Here is a 17,474-nt window from a genome sequence, read left to right as displayed (position 1 = left end):
GTCACCGCTGACATCTGTCGCTCCATAGAGGTACATGGAACATCCGTTTAGGTCCGCCTGTAAAACTGACAGGTGGATCTAAAAGTATGTGTGAAAGGGGCCTAACAAGGAGCACCAACTTATCTCAGGGGAAACAATAGCACGTATAATACAGGGGCGGATCCAGAGTCTTGTCTCGGGAGGGGCACTGCCAGAAAATACATTTTTTTGTGGGCAATTTATCGGGGAAATGGCTGGTGTTGGCACTTCAATCATCCTGGCACCATGGTTGTTATGGTGTCAGGATGATTGAAGCGCATTATTTTTATTACATTGTAGTATAAAATGAAATGGTTCAACTCACCATAATGCAGAATCAGTGGGAGTGTGTCACTTGCCACCATCACCTGCCACACGTTTCGAATTGTCACTTGCCTGCCACTAGATGCAGATTGTCACTTGCCACGTCACTTGCCATATGTTGTGGATTATCACCTGCCACACCTTGCGGATTGTCACTTTGCCACGTCACCTGCCACACGTTGCGGATTGTCACTTGCCTGCCACCAGATACAGATTGTCACCTGCCACACCTTGCGGATTGTCACTTGCCACACCTTGCGGATTGTCACTTGCCACGTCACCTGCCACACCTTGCGGATTGTCACTTGCCACACGTTGCGGATTGTCTAGGCGTAATCCGCCCGCTCTCACCCGCCCGCGGAGCCGCTCGCGGAGACGCCCGCTCTCTCACCTGCCCGGCAACACATTTCTCGGGGGTGGCATTTGCCCCGTTGCTCCCCCCCCCGGATCCGCCTCTGGTATAATAAAGGTTTTCTAACCTGTTGAAATGCTATATTGGGCCATGGATGGGTAGAATTGCAAAAGAAAATTCTAACGAAAAGAATGTCCTAAGAAAGTTTGCTAATTTTTCCAATCATTTGTGGGTGAAATTGGAACACATTGAGGAAACCCACAGGGATAACAAAGAGATACTTCTTGCTCTGTGTTTACGTTATATGGAACAGCTGGAAGGCTGCTAATACATAGGTGGGAGAGAGAACAAGGTGGGAAGCTATTAATGAGTCATGAGTTATAAGCCCCTGTTCACATCAGCGAAATTTGACATGTCAAATCGCATGCCGAATTGCAGCCTATTGCTGGCAACGCCACTGTCCCAACCGGTGTGAGGCCAACTTTGCGGCACCACACCGATTTCCAAAAGTAGTTTCTGTACTACTTTTGGCAACTTTAGGGGTGAACCCGTGCAGATGAATTTCAAATCACCCCCGAACTCGCACTGAAATACGGGTTTGAAATTGTGCAAGCTCTGCTGAACTCCCACAATTTCAAACCCGTGTTCAGTGTGAACGAGGGCTTAAAGGGGTAGCATGATGAACTGAGCTGCTGAGAGTACCACTTGCAAATTCAACCACCAACCAAATTTGCAACCACTTGCAAAATCAGTTGCAGTCCTTCTGCTTTCCCCTGTGAAATTTGAAGATGAATTTCTCCATAGTGCAGCTACCCATTATTTTTAAAGTCCAATTGCTGCTTGTTAACAATAAATTAATATCTGAGTAGGCTGGTCACAGGATCAATTTCACATCAGTTAACATGCATTTACCACAAAACAACATGACTTAACATTACATATTTGCTTCCATGCACGACACAAGTAAAGATGTGGTTAGAAATATTAAGTTGCTACCTAAATGCAATGCAAATTCAAAAACACAGTGGTGGCATGTGCGTTAATGTTCCACCTGCCTGCTCAACTTCTCTTCACCAGCAGATATGTCATGTATTGCAAGAGGCAAAAGCAAGCAGCTCATCAATTTATAATAATCAAAATAGTGCAAGTGAGAGGGGCAATTCACTAGAAAGAATGAAACCTTCCACAGTATCTTTACATGGACATAACATAGAACTTACAGTATGTTTGAGAAAACACTTTTGATTTAGATCCCTTTTTTTAGTTATCAACAATGACTAAAGAACACCGGAGTGGAAATGTACCTGAAGACTTATTTTGCAGGAATCCTTCCTTGAAAATCTCAGCTACCCAGGCCTGAAGTTCAGGGTCTTCCTTGACCATCTCATCACTTGTATAATAGTAATTAATTATGTTGGACACAAAGCTAAAAAAGGAAAAAAAAAAGAAAAGGCTACTCTCATGGAGGAGATGCACAACAAAACTTAAGTCCAAACAGATACAGATGAATGTAGAATACACTTTTACATTTTTTTTTCAAATACAAGCAGTGTAAGCTTTTGAACGGGTATTAGCCACTTGTTTGTCATTGTACGACAAAGCTCACACTGGGGGAGGGAGTGAGGCAGCATAAGGAGCCAATCATTTTTGCCATGCTTTGGCATTTAAAACAGCTCCCGTCTATGTATTTATTATTATTATACAGGATTTATATAGTGCCAACAGTATGCACAGCACTTTACCATCTAAAGGGAGACAATACAGTTACCATAAAATAACATACAAGAGAGTTATGGGGGCCCTGCTCATTAGAGCTTAAAATCTTATAGGGAGGGGCACGTGGTTCGAAAGGTAAGTGGGGGGAAAAGCCGATGGAAGAGTTAAAAGTTCAGTTGTTAGTTGTAAGCGTGATAAGCTTCCCTGAAGAGATGAGTTTTCAAGGATCGCATAAAGGTAGCCTGAGTAGGAGATAGCAGGACAGACTGAGGTCAAGAGTTCCAGAGGATGGGCGAGGCTCTGGAGAAGTCCTGGAGGCAAGAGAGTTGGAGAGCAGAAGGTCTTGGGAGGAGCAGAAAGGAAGGTTTGGGTGATGTTTGGAGACAAGATCGGTGATGTAGCTCGGGGCAGAGTTGTAAATGGCTTTGTTGTATGTTGTTAGTATTTTGAATTAAATTCCCAGGGCAATCGGAAGCCAGTGGAGGGATTGGCAGAGAGGGGTGGCAGAGTGGTAAGTAAGGTAGATGAGTCTGGCAGCAGCATTCATGATAGACTGAAGAGGTGATAGCCTATGGAGAGGTAGGCCTGTGGGAAGGGTATTGCAAGATTCAAGGCGAGAGATAAGAAGGGAGTAAAGCGTAGCTAGGTGGTTTAATTAAAAGGGGCGAATTTTAGAGATATTACGGAGATGTCTACAAGCTTTTGACAGCAATTGGATTTGGGACCGAAAGGACAGGTCGGAGTCTAGGATTACACCTAGTACCCTGGCATGAGGGGAGGGACTGATAGTTGTACTATTGATCTTGATGGAAAGGTCAGGGAGGAGGGCATGAATTAAAGGGAATATTACCAGCTTGGCTTAAGAAGGATTAGGTTTTAGGAAGTGGTCCGACTTCCATGTTGATATGTCAGTTAGTAAGTTAGTAATGTGGGAGGAGACTGAAAGAGTGAGGTGAGAAGTAGAGAGATAGATTTGGGTGTCATCAGTGTAGCGATGGTATTAGAAACTGTGGGAGGTTATTAAGTGACCAAGAGAAGAGGTGTACATAGGGGAGAGAAGGGGTTTAAAAACAGAGCCTTGGAGCTCCCCTACAGAAAGAGGAAGTGGAGAAGCAGCACTACTGCAGGTACAATTAATAAGTTACTATTACTTTTGTAAGTAATTTGCCAAGCAGCCAATCAAATATAAAGTGCTCAATATGGATTGAATTAATATACAGATCATTATGTAATGAAGTAATCTGTACCACAAACTCGTTAAACAGTCCAGATTCAGTGAAAGTTCATGCAAACTTTGCAGTACATGAATTTTCACTGAATGTAGACTGTTTAATTAGTTTGTATTGATTTCAGCATGCATGGGGCACTTTGCAGTACATGAACTTTTATTTCAGCATGCATGGAGCACTTTGCAGTACATGAAATTTCACTGAATGTGGACTGTTTGCATTGATCTCAGTATGTGCAAAGTGCTCCATGCATGCTGAAATGAAGTTCATGTACTACAAAGTGCTCCATTCATGCTGAAATTAGATTCATGTACTGCAAAGTGCTCCATGCATGCTGAAATCAATGCAAACTCCTTAAACAGTCCACATTCAGTGAAAATTAATATACTGCAAAGTGTGCCGTGCTATAATCCATACATAATTCATATACACCAATAAGCTGTGTTATTATGCAACTGGTGAGGCTGCACTGATTGCCACTGATGAGGTTGCTCTCAAGCTGCACTGATAAAGCAGCACTGATATGCTACACTGATGGGCACTGATAGGCTGCACTGGTGGCCCCTGATGGTGCTGCACTGATGAGGCTGCGCCGATAAGGCAGCACTGATGGGCACTGATTAGGCTGCACTGGGGGCCCCTGATAAGGCTGCACTGATGGCCACTGATGAGGCCGCACTGATATGCTGCACTGCTGAGGCTGCACCGTTAAGGCAGCACTGATATGCTGCACTGATGGGGCGGCACTGATGAGGCTGCACTGATGGGCACTGATATGCTGCACTGATGAGGCTGCACCGATGGGCACTGATATGCTGCACTGATGAGGCTGCACTGATGGGCACTGATACGGCAGCACTGATATGCTGCACTGATGGGCACCGATAGCCTGCACTTGTGGACACTGATGAGGCAGCACTGATGGCCACTGATGAGGCAGCACTGATGAGGCTGCACTAATGGACACTGATAAGGCTGCACTGATGAGGCTGCACTTTTCATTATTTTATTTGATGATTACTATCTTTTAAAATAATAGATACAACATTTGAAATGGTATACAAAACAACAAAATATACAAATAGGCACTTGGTATCCACTTTTAATGTACAGAGAGGAAGAGGTGGAGCTCTAAGAGGAAAATGTGGAGCCTAAAGAGGAAGGGGTTTGGTTTACAGATGACAGGGCAGGTATTAAACAGGAAGGGGTGTGGCCTTGACCGGAAGGGGTGGGTAATATTTAAATTAGAGGGTGCACGAGTTTAGTCAGGCCTAGGGCAGCACAAAACCTAAATACACCACTGAGTAGTAAGAGTATGGCCGTTGGTTTTAGTAGTTAGTAAATTATTGAGTTCTAGTAGGGCATTTTCTTTGGAGTGTGGTGAGCAAAAGCCAGACTGTAAGGAGTCAATAAGGTTGTTTTCAGTGAGGTAAGACCTCAGAAGGTTGTAGACTAAGCATTCTAGAATAAGTCGTTTTGTTTTTGAATATCAAAGATCTTTACCTTTCGATAGCTGCCCAGATCTTCATGCCATCATCTCTATACAAGTAGTTGGGAATGTGTTCCATTCCTCTTCCCTTTATATCATCAGGGAGACAAAGGCTGCTATAGGTCACCTCAGCCATTGCTTTCTTCAAAAGTACTGGGACCCCTCCATTCCCAGTCACCAAAGCCTTGAGAGAAAATACAGAAAAACAAAATACGTGTAAAAATATCGTTATGTAATGAAATCTAACAAGAGTGTGATGAAAAGAAGATGAGAAGGTCCACCACTATCAGGGCTATAGGAGTTCATTAAGAATTTTAATGACAAAAAAAGAATTGGCGAACAGACAACAACATATCTCTTCTGCAGTAAAGTAGATTACCTACCTTTCAATCACTGTACACTGAGGTGCATATAATTTAGGCAGTGCCAAGCTGACTGCACTCCCACGCATGCATTGGCATAACATCATCTCGGCCCGGCCAATTAAAACAGCCAGGATCGATACCCAGAGGCCGCCTGGCTGATGATGTCCATGTCCAGCAGGGAGCTCCAGGAGATCACGGTGCTGGAGTATAGATGAGTATAGCTTTGCTTTAAGGAACTCATGGATCAGTACCAAGAGCAGCACTAAAACACAACATATGTCATTTGTTTTCCCAGTTTGTCTCTTTGGGGTTTGCTATGTAGGAATCACTGGACATTTGCAAATAAATTCAGACTCAGATTTCTTTTTGTGTTTACACGATCTGTTTGTTTGCCATTGCTTTTTTTTTTTTAATTAAATTGCATGTTCGGCCAAATATCTTTTGGCTATAGTTGAGAAGGAGTAGACTCCCTGTCATTTCTTACTACTTTTTAGAGAATCAGTTGGAGGGATCTTTACACACAATAAATCCTTCTCCGACCGCAGTAAAAACCCAATGGGGTTCTAATCCCTCCCAACTACCAAAAAGATTGGACTAGTCATATTCTATAAAGGATTTATAAACTGATATAATACACTGGGTTACGTTTATTATATTTTTTGTACATGGGGAAAATGTTTGTACACATAATATTACATGAAACTTTATTTTTAGGCCCCTTGCATATGGATGTCATAATTTACTGATGTTTATATTCAGGATCATGGTGGCGGGGGCAGCTCAGACACTGACCACCAAGGGGGACATAAATACTGACCACCAAGGGGGTGCATTGCCACTCTCAACCCTTCCTGCTCTCACCACTTAACAGCCTCTCTCTCTGGAAGTAGGTCCCGGCACCCATGATACCAATGATCAGGGCTGCTGTTGGAAATCATGGGGCCCATACAGCCTACCTGGAAGGGTTTGCCCTCCAGGTGTGTGGGTTCAGGTGTATGACCGTGAACACAGCCAGGATGCATTTGGGGCTTTTCACCTGCACACCTGTTAAATCAGGACCTGCGGCTGTGTTTATCCATGTCCCCATAGAGTAATGCCGCGTACACACGGTCGGACTTTTCGGCTACAAAAGTCCAACAGCCCGTCCGACAGACTTTGGACGGACTTTTGGCGGACTTGCGGCAGACTTTCTAATGAATGGACTTGCCTACATACGATCACACAAAAGTCAGACGGATTCGTACGTGATGACGTACACCGGACTAAAATAAGGAAGTTGATAGCCAGTAGCCAATAGCTGCCCTGGCGTGGGATTTTGTCCGTCGGACTAGCATACAGACGAGCGGATTTCTGGGTCCGGCGTAGAGAATGAGCCCTTAAAGCGGAACTATACTCGCCTTCTCTCCAGTGCTGCGATGTCCCGGATCTCCCAGCTGGCCACTGATATCTTGAAACCAGCAACCTCTGGGTATCAATTGCTGGGCAATATCATTCACTGGGCTGAGATGACATAACCCCCTTGCATGTGTGAGTTCAGTCATCTCAACATTGGTGAAATTGCACACTGAGCTGCAAGTGCGGGCAGACAGGTAGGTAAGAAACTTTAATGTAGAAGCCATCAGCAGGGGGGGGGAGGGGGGGCACACAGGGGGATCGAAACTGCAGGAAGGGGGTGGGGTCAGAAAGTAAAAGCGTTGATCAAGAGTGCAAGGAAGGGGGGGTGTGGGTGGCACAATTATTGGAACAGATCCCCCTGTGGCTCTCCCTGCAACAGCTGGCAGGAGGAAGAGGAGGAGAAACCAGCAGCACTGCGGGGGAAGGGGGCACACAGGGAGATAGGAGCTGTGAGAAGGGGGCAGATGGCACAATTACTGAGACTGATCCCCCTGTGGCTCCACCTGCAGCAGCTGAAGGCTGGTAGGAAGGTGAGGAGGAGAAACCAAGTGCAGGGGGGCCAAATGTGGCATGTAAGGGGGTGAGGAGTCCTTAAAGTGGAAGTTGGGTGGAACTCCGCTTGAATGTATTTTTTTGCACTGACATACACTTTAAAGCAGTATAAAATCGAAAAGTAAACATTTATTATATTGCAGCTTACCAATTATTATATGTGATTCTTGCACTAGTTTTCTTTTTTGGGCTTTCTATATTTTCACCTTGTGATCTGGTCAGCAAGTCTGTTTTTTTTTTTAGTTTTTTTTTTAACAGAACAGTTTGCCCAGCAGATGTAGCAGTTCGAGGGTTAAGGCAAATCATTTAGCACAGACAGGGGTGCTTATAATGGTTAGTTTTTATTTATGTATGTAAAACCTTTATCCCAAAAGAGAAAAAAGGGAAAAAATTCTTATAAAATATTAGCTGGAGTTTGGCTTCAATTTATTAGTGTATCTAAATCTGCCAGTTCATTTAACATTCGACTCTCCCCAGACTGAGAATGCTGCTGTCCAAATGTGCATCTTCATCCAGAGTGTAAACACTCTAAAAACCCAAATTCGAGGCAGAGAAATAAAAGCTCAAATGCCTGTAAAAGCAGCTTTTTTTTTTTTTTTTTTTTTTTTTTTAGCTGCAGTGTGCAAGAGCCCTAATAGAGGTGTGTTACTGGCCAGATCACCAGGTCAAAACAAAGAGAAAAAAAGCCTAAAAAAAAAACAAATACAGGCAAAACATCAAATGATTGGTAAGCTGCAATATATTATATCTTTGGTTTTGGGTTTATTACCATTTTAACGGGAGGGGAGGTACAAATAACACTCTGGAAACTTGATTGGAAGTATGTTATGTGACAGAGATTGCAATAATTTTATCTAGTTCTGTTCAGTAACAATTGTGTACAACTGATGAAAACAAAGGGGTAGATCATTATCTTTCAAATGTGCCTAGGTAGGATGGACTGAAAATAAAGCCCCAAATATACCGTACATTCATTAAAAAATAGTTCTGGGTAGACATTGGCGCAAAGAGCAAGGATTTTCAGTCTCCATCCACAAATCCTTCTGTACCCCACCCCCCAACCAACACCATTTTTACAGTTTTAGAAATACAAATAATTTCCAGAATAATAAAGTTCATTCTTGGAGAACAAAAGGGAATCACTGTGTATTCTACTGATTGTGGTCTGTTACTGACATCACTTTGCCCGGGCCAATAATGGAACAGTCCAGTCAGGAGCAATGTAGCCATTGATTTGGTTCTTACTTGATCAAAGACTCCTTTTGGTCCAATGAGTTTCGTCCTTGCAAAGGCATTTATTTCTAGAGTGTAGCGAAGGTGTGGAATTATCAGCTAGGAAAAAAAAATATTAGTTTAAGAAATGACATTTGCTGTAGGCTAGACAGTTAAAATATTATTATAGGTTACCTTATTATTGCCTTCTATCAATTTATAGCTGAACTTTAACCACCATGAGAAATCTACCTACAGTATCTCACAAAAGTGAGTGCACCCCTCACATTTCTGTAAATATTTTATTATATCTTTTCATGTGACAACACTGAAGAAATGACACTTTGCTGCAATGTAAAGTAGTGAGTGTACAGCTTGTATAACAATGTAAATTTGCTGCCCCCATAAAATAACTCAACACACAGCCATTATTGTTTAAACCGCTGGCAACAAAAGTGAGTACACCGTTAAGTGAAAATGTCCATATTGGGCCCAAAGTGTAAATATTTTGTGTGGCCACCATTATTTTCCAGCACTGCCTTAACTCTCTTGGCCATGGAGTTCACCAGAGCTTCACAGGTTGCCACTGTAGTCCACTTCCACTTCTCCATGAGGACATCACGGAGCTGATAGATGTTAGAGACCTTGTGCCCCTCCACCTTACATTTGAGGATGCCCCACAGATGCTCAATAGGATTTTATGTCTGGAGACATACTTGGCCAGTCCATCACCTTTACCCTCAGCTACTTTAGCAAGGCAGTGGTCTTCTTGGAGGTGTGTTTGGGGTCGTTATCGTGTTGGAATACTGCCCTGCAGCCCAGTCTCCGAAGGGAGGGGATCATGCTCTGCTTAAGTATGTTACAGTACATGTTATCATTCAGGGTTCCCTCAATGAACTGTAGCTCCCCAGTTCCGGCAGGACTCATGCAGCCCCAGACAATGACACTCCCACCACCATGCTTGACTGTAGGCAAGACACACTTGTCTTTGTACTTCTCATCCGGTTGCCGCCACACACGTTTGACACCATCTGAACCAAATAAGTTTATCTTGGTCTCATCAGACCACAGGACATGGTTCCAGTAATCCATGTCCTTAGTCTGCAGCAAACTATTTGCGTGCTTTCTTGTGCATTATCTTCAGAAGAGGCTTCCTTCTGGGACGAATGCTATGCAGACCAATTTGATGCAGTGTGGGGCATATGGTCTGAGCACTGACAGGCTGACCCCCACCCCCCACCCCTTCAACCTCTGCAGCAATGCTGGCAGCACTCATATGTCTATTTCCCAAAGACAACCTCTGGATATGATGCTGAGCATGTGCACTCACCTTCTTTGCTTGACCATGGCGAGGCCTGACCATGGCAACCCCCCCTTCTTTGCATAATGACACAGGGCGGGGTAAACTTTACCTTCGCCAGCAACATGACACAAAAAGGTGTATTCAACTTTCCAACAGTAGACCATTTTTAGGAGGGGCTGCTGGAGAAAAAAAACCCTCCCCCTCTAGCATCTAATCCACATACACATATGCATCCCATAATACTTTGCTCCCAAGTCAGACAGAAACAATAGAACAATGGGATACAAGCACTTAACAAACACATAACCACCCCACCCCACCTCAAACTATCTAGCAATGGTCTGAGACGAAAGGTGGAATTTATCTTCATATATTTCTTCAGGGATATTGTTAATAAATATTACTGTCCCAAGTGAAAGAGCCCCTTCATTCTTTCAACACAAACCACACATATAGAACCCAAAATAACAGGGGTAAAAGGAAAGGAGTCAGATGTGGTTGAACGGCGAGTCTGGTTAGTGCAGACCTGACTGGGGTTCTCGGTCACTCTATGTCCCTAATAGACACAGGGATATTTACACATAGGAGGGGCCGGGGGAGCTGGACAAGGAGTTTCCCGACCTCTCTAAGGTAAGCTGGGTTCCACAAGCCCCCGCCCAAAGTGAATCCCATCACACCGTCTAATATCACTCCCCAGATTATCATTTGCACGCTGAAGAAATGTCTTCAGAGGCTTTCCAAAGCCACACTATGCCCCAACTGCAACCTATCAACACTGTAGTGTTCTATGGGATACTAAGAAGAAAGGGGCCAAACCAGGTGTGGGGGGTCCAAGGTACATCCACTTTAATGCAATCATTTTATGCGCTATAAATAGCAACCTATTAATAGGCACTGTAGCTTCAGGTGAAAATATTTCTTCATCTAAATAACCCAATAAACATACCTTGGGATCCAATTCTATATGGGTTTGATAGGCACAATTAATGGTGTCTACCGGACTTCGCCAGTACCTAAACAATTTGGCTTAATTTCTATAACATATGCAGTAAATCTTAAATCTGCGGGAGATCTGGAACACCTCAGACATTCAGGTTTATCTTGTCTACCCCACTGGTACAACTTAAGTGGAGTCCTATATGCTCTATGAATTATGAACAGTTGGGTTAAGCATTGCTGAGGTGATACAGATACCGAAGGCACGTGTTTCAAAATATTATGCCATATATCATCTGATAGAACTCCTATATCTTTTTCCCACCCCTTTCTACCTGGACAATCAACCACCCTCTGGTATTGTTCAATCAGATAACTATATGTGGAGGAGTCCTTGCAAGGAAGTCTATATAAGTGGCATAGTCTGTACCTCTGGCTTAATATCATTGAACTGGGCCTGCAGGGCTTGTCGCAGCTGTAAATATTGGAAGAAGAGGGCAGTGAATAAGTCGTCTGTAGGTCTTGGAATGTTCTTTAGACATTTTGACTATACAACTGAGCAATTTAATGAATCCCCAGTTCATGCCAAGACTCAAACCCCCTCTAATTTATACAATTCCTCATAATTTACATTTCCCCATAGTGGAGAATATATTGATATATTCTTGTATTGCTTTGTGTATGAGTACTAGGTTGGGACTTTGGGAAGCATGTGCAAAAGACACTAATTCTAGTTGATCTATTAATTGGTAGAGGGGAGACCTACCCAAAAGTAAGGACTGAACAGGGTCTGGCCAATTTTCCACCCTGCAACGGGCTGGAGTTGAGCTGCTAAAAAATATAATTTTGCATTAAGGCACTGCCAGCCCCCCCCCATCTTTAGGCAGCTATAGTGTTGAAAGCTTAATTCTGGGGTTCTGGCCTCTCCATAATAAAATACAGAATAGAGAATCTATTATTTTAAACCACTTAAGAGGCACCCACAATGGTGAATTGTGCAAAACATAGAGTAACTGGGGGACCCAAAACATGTTTATAAAATGTGCTCATCCTACCACCAATAGGGGCAATTTAGTCCACACCTGGCTCTTAGTCTTGAACCTATCCAGTATAGGAGTCAAGTTTTAATGTAAATAGTCCTCTATGCAGTCTCTGACCATCTCCTGTATCATGTCTGCTGTCTCTGACCTTCTCCTGTACCATGTCCGCAGTTTCTGACCATCTCCTGTACCATGTCCGCAGTCTCTGACCGTCTCCTGTACTATGTCCGCAGTGTCTGACCGTCTCCTGTACTATGTCCGCAGTGTCTGACCATCTCCTGTACTATGTCTGCAGTCTCTGACTGTGATAATGTGATAATGACATTGTCAAAAAGGAGCGGAGCATGGATGACCTTAAAATGATGCCCCCTGAAAAAAGTTCTGTGGACGCCCATGGCTGTACCTACCTGGGATAAAGCCAGACTGGTCAGGCTGCATTAGCTTTTGCACAACATTGCTCAATCTGGTAGCTAGGACCCTTGCCAGGATATTAGCATCCGAATTTAATAATGAAATCAGACGATAAGACTCCTGAGATAGATGGTCTTTACCTGGTTTGAGTAGTACTATAATGCTAGCATAATTCATAGAGTCTGGGAATTAAAAAAAAATAAATGCCTGATTAAGTACTTTCAACAGTTCCCGCAATAGTATATCTCCATATGTCTTGTATATTTCTGACAGCAAGCCGTCAATACCCAGGGCCTTACCATCGGGGGAATCCAAGACTGCTTTGGTTAGCTCCTCTAACGTTGGGGGGCATTAAGGCACTTACAATCATTTACTAGAAAGGGAGAGAATTTTCAAGGGAGCCAGAAAGTCTTCAAGTTAGTTCAACTGATAAGTTATCTTACTCTGATATAAATCCCTGTAAAAAGTGCTAAAAGAATATAAGATGTCATCTTGATTATGAGAGACCATTCCTGCAGGCATGAGGGTAGTGGAAACAAAATTGGTATGAGTCTGGGAGTTAGCAATAACTGCCAACATATACCCAGTTTTTTCTACCTCCTCAAAATATCTACGCCTGGTGAAAAATTTGTGCACTGTCAGCTTTATCCAAATCTGTCCTTTTATATAATAATTGTATATCTTTCCATGCAGAAGGGTTTGAAGGAGTGGGAGTCTGAATATATTGGAGTTCTTTTTGTTAACCTCCGCTGCGAGAAGGGTCTCCCACTCCACACTAGATTATTTAAAAGCACTAATAGCTTTTATCAATAGCCGTCACAAGAAAGCCTTCATGGCATCCTAAGTATTACATATCCAATATTAATGGGAGCATTAAATCTGTGCCCAATATTAAGTCAATCCTGGATAAGGTTTTATAGGTGGCAGAGCAACACGAGTAGATGTGGGTCTTAGGGTTAAGGAGCCGCCACACATCATGTAGTCCCGGTTCCTGTATCTGCCTGAAAAAATACGTTTCTGACCGGGGACCTGCAGGGTGACGATCCATGCCCGGGTTACACACACTATTAAAATCCCCCATTATCAATAAAGGAATACCAGGATGTTCCATCAGAAACATACCAATATTCCGCAGTACCTCAGAATTATATGACGGGGGAATATACACTGAGCCCACTATACGTGTCATGAAAAATAAATTGCATACCAATAAGATGTATCTACCCTCAGGATCTATCAAAGCATGCCTGCAGGAAAAAGTGAATCTTAGAGGATTTCAATACACTAGTGCCTCTAGCAAATGCAGAGTATACAGAATGATATTGAATAGGGTAAGCCCTATTCTGTAATGAAGAGGTAGTGTCCTGAGTGAGGGAAGTTTCCTGCAAGCAGACAATAACGCGTTTGGTTGTATTAAGGCAGAAAAAAATAGCCTTTTTTTGTTGAATCTTCAGTCCTCTCACATTCCAGGACATTAGCTCAAGTTCATTAACCATTATTAAACCGTGACATATAAGCAGCAGCTAGGAATGTGCATGTATCCAAAGGTGTATATTAGTTCCAAGAATACTGGGGAACAATCAGTTCCATAGTGCAATCTCAGGAGTCCTAAACCAGGTACATGTAGGAATCCAGTCGACCAGATCCATATGATCACATAATACAGCAATAATGTGGTAAGATATGCAAGCTCACCATCATACACATAAAAAAACCATCCAAACAAAACTAACAACACCAAACAAAAAAGAAAAAAAGTAGAACATTTTTCCCACAGGGGAAACTGGGGGAGAAAAAATAGATTCAGGCTTAAATATGAACATCCAGCCCATGCCATTTAACAGCAACTTGTCAAAATATAGAACAAACTAAGAAAAAAAAAGGCTGCTCTTCTGCTGCCTATAGCTTATCTTGAGAGGGACATCTCTGAAGAACTGATTCAAAAATAGAGAGAAAAAACACAAAGGGGGTAGCTTCAGTTCACTGAGTTAATACAGCATCAAGTGGGAGCATTGTTGCAGGAAGGAAGCATATGTTGCTCATTCCTATCTAGCCATATGGCAGCCACCCTAGGGCTATCCTACGGAGTCTGTTTTCAAGGTCATTTATGCGATTAGTATGGCGATTCGATTGAAGCTCCACCACCTTAAGGTAGCGCTGCATAAAGGCTAATTCATCCTTAATATTTCTAACTCAGCCCTCTACAGCAGATGTGCGCTCCCACACCTTTTGCATGTCATGATGCATGATAGTGACCTCCTCACGTAGATATTGAAACTGATTTGACACGGTAGACAGAGTAGTATTGCATGTCTGCACTGCTAGGAACACATCTTTTAATGTCGGCTCTCCCATCTGAGCAGGCTGTATGAGCTTAGTGGTAACAACAGGCCATACTCTCTCTTCCACCCTAGTCTCACTCTCACTCTCCCAGTCTGTGTGCCCATCTCTCCCCTGTATTTCTAGCCGAGTTCTGCATGGGGATGTCAGGCTTCTCAATGACATGTGCTGGTAAGCGACTCGGTGTAGGAAGATCTGGGACTGGATTCCAGGCGAATTGCTGTAGTTTCTCTACCGCCCCTCTATCTCTGTCCTTAGGTTGCAAGCGTGGAGGTGGTAGGCCGGCGCAATCTTGGTAGCTCCAGCCCAATGCCATTCTGTCCTCCGTGTTCCCCCTTGGCATAGCTCTTGTGACCGGTTAGGGCTTCAGGGTAAGCCCCGGGAGTGATCCACCGGCCAAGATGGTTTACAGGGGCCAAGTGGGTCCCAGGGAGAGATGTCCCAGCTGATATTAGGCTGGTAGTCGGCGGGAGGAGAGGGAGCTACGTCTGCTCACATGAGAAGCCTAGCAAAAAAACACCATACTTTCTATAAGTAGAAATGAGGCTAATTCATGTGAGGGATTTAGGAGTGATCATACAGCTGTGATATTTAACAGATGTAGGGAAAATATGCTGCTTATGCTGCATGCTTAGTAATGCCCATACCATGCCTTAGAGCTGAATGCCAGGCAAAACCTCTTATTAAAATATACTCCTCAATAGCTATAAAGGATATAAATCACCTTTGTGTACACCAAATGCCTTTGCAAACCCAGTTTGTAGCAAGTGAAGTAGCAGTGTACAAAGTAGCCACAGAAGTACCCTTGCTGCCTTGAAGGGAGTGTCAGTACCAGCAGCAAATGGCAAAGGAGGGGTAATATCATTACTCTGACAGCCAGTCTCCTGTGTACAATGTTTCTCTTGCTTATGTTTGGGGAGAGGATTTTTGTGTTAGTAAGTGTTAGAGCTGCCCTCCATTCACTAGGGGGCGACCTGAGGGTGTGGACTGCCAGAGCCTTTAAGGAGCAATGTGGAGGACTGGAAGATGTAGTCCCCAAAGAGACCTAGCCTGTACTACAGTTTTGTTCTTGAACTCTCAGAGGCACTGAGGAGGAGGGGGAGCAATGTAAGTTTTCCCAAGTTGAGGAAAAGAAGAGGGAACGACTTGCAGAGACTCAGGCTGGGAGTGGATCGCTGCACCTGAATGAAAGAGGGGCACAGTGGCAGTCCTTCTGGAGCATCAGAGAATGCCCTGAATGCTGGTTTAGCCTGCTTCCAAATTGAGGAGCCAGATGCTGAGGCACTAACTGGGGTACACTTTGCCATTGAGCAGAAGGAGATCCTCTGCTGACACAGAGTGGTGAGAGGTCACTGGCCAACCCTGCATTACACCTTGCTAAAAGTGGGAGAGAGTTGTCTGCAAGAGCTACAGTGGTAGCGTTTGCATCAATTCTTAAAGGAACATTACCTTGAGCACGCAATCATAACAGTTGGGCCCCAACGAGCTAGCCAGCAGAAGAAACAGGGTAGCATACTACTGAATGCTCGCTGTTATTGTGGTATACATGGATGTATCCCCCTCCTAGAGTTGGATGCTAAGCAAATTTAGTTTTGGCTCCTTCTGTACTCTGTACTCAAGGGAGCAGTGATTGTTTGGCCAGGTGGCTGGGGAGGTGATGAATAGTCTGAAGTAAGGATGGACCCGATGTTCAAGTCAAACAAACGAACAAATGGGGCGCTCGCGGGAAGTATAGCTATTTCCACATCCTGTGGAGAAATATTGGCATGCATTAAAAAGGGGAATAACTCCAGAGATAAAATGATAATTTTCCCACTCTACAAGACTCTGGTCCGGTGGCACCTGGAGTATGCCATCCAGTTCTGGGCACCAGTCCTCAGGAGGGATGTACTGGAACTGGAGACAGTCCAGAGAAGGGCAACAAAGCTAATAAAGGCACTGGAGGACCTTAGTTATGAGGAAAGATTACGAGCATTGAACTTACAGTATTCTCTCTGGAGATGAGACATTTGAGAGGGAACATGATTTCAATGTACAAATACCATACAGGTGACCCCACAATAGGGATAAAACTTTTCCACGAAAGGGAGATTAAAAAGACATGCGACCATTCACTAAAATTAGAAGAGAAGAGATTTAACCTTAAATTGCGTAGAGGGTTCTTTACTGTAAGAGCGGTAAGAATATGGAATTCTCTTCCACAAGAGCAGTGGTTTCAGCAGGGAGCATAGAAAATTTCAAAAACTATTAGATAGGCACCCAAACGACCTCAAAAGAGAAGTCCAGCCTGAGCTCATTTGGCTGGGCTTCTCCTCTGGGCCACAGGAGTGCAATCCGTTTTGCCCTCCTGTGACCCGTTTTCAGCAGAGAGTGGTCTGAAGTCCACTGTCTGCTGACGTTACCAGGATCAGTCGAGCCACTGACATGCTGAGACAGCCGCTCGCCGCCCCTCCACAGCTCATCGCTCCAGTGAGCATGGAGGAGCAAAGCAGGAGAGCTGCTGATTGACAGTCAGCAGCTCTCTGCTCGGGGAAGTGAGAGAACTGAGCCCTCATTGGTGTTTGGTGGCTCAATTTCTCAGTGCAGAGGCGCTGGGGGACAGACTTACCTAGGTAAGTATGAATGGGCAATAAAAAAAAAAAAAAAAAAGCATACTTCTCTTTTAACATACAGGGATATACAATGTAATACTGACATAAAAGCACACACATAGGTTGGACTGGTGTCTTTTTTCAACCTCACCAACTATGTATCTATGTAACTATATAGTGCAGTCAGTGTAGTGTATATAA

At 43.7% G+C, this 17,474-nt stretch overlaps 1 protein-coding gene across 2 annotated transcripts in view; it reads right to left on the bottom strand.

Moving 5' to 3' along the window:
• The window catches only part of LOC141127239 (hydroperoxide isomerase ALOXE3-like), a 112,064-nt gene that overhangs the window by 25,785 nt on the left and 68,805 nt on the right, over positions 1-17,474 (bottom strand). For both annotated transcript variants that reach the window (XM_073613505.1, XM_073613506.1), the window contains 3 exons: positions 8,686-8,772; positions 5,143-5,312; positions 1,999-2,120 (listed from right to left, as the gene is read on the bottom strand). In XM_073613505.1, the coding sequence (XP_073469606.1) occupies positions 1,999-2,120; positions 5,143-5,312; positions 8,686-8,772 (379 nt within the window). The remainder of the gene's footprint in view (positions 1-1,998; positions 2,121-5,142; positions 5,313-8,685; positions 8,773-17,474) is intronic.

The sequence above is a fragment of the Aquarana catesbeiana genome, linkage group LG02, assembly GCF_042186555.1.
Source record: "Aquarana catesbeiana isolate 2022-GZ linkage group LG02, ASM4218655v1, whole genome shotgun sequence".
In the NCBI taxonomy this organism is placed as follows: domain Eukaryota; kingdom Metazoa; phylum Chordata; class Amphibia; order Anura; family Ranidae; genus Aquarana; species Aquarana catesbeiana.
Note: the sequence above shows the minus strand (reverse complement) of the source record. Positions and strands in the feature narration are given on the sequence as shown.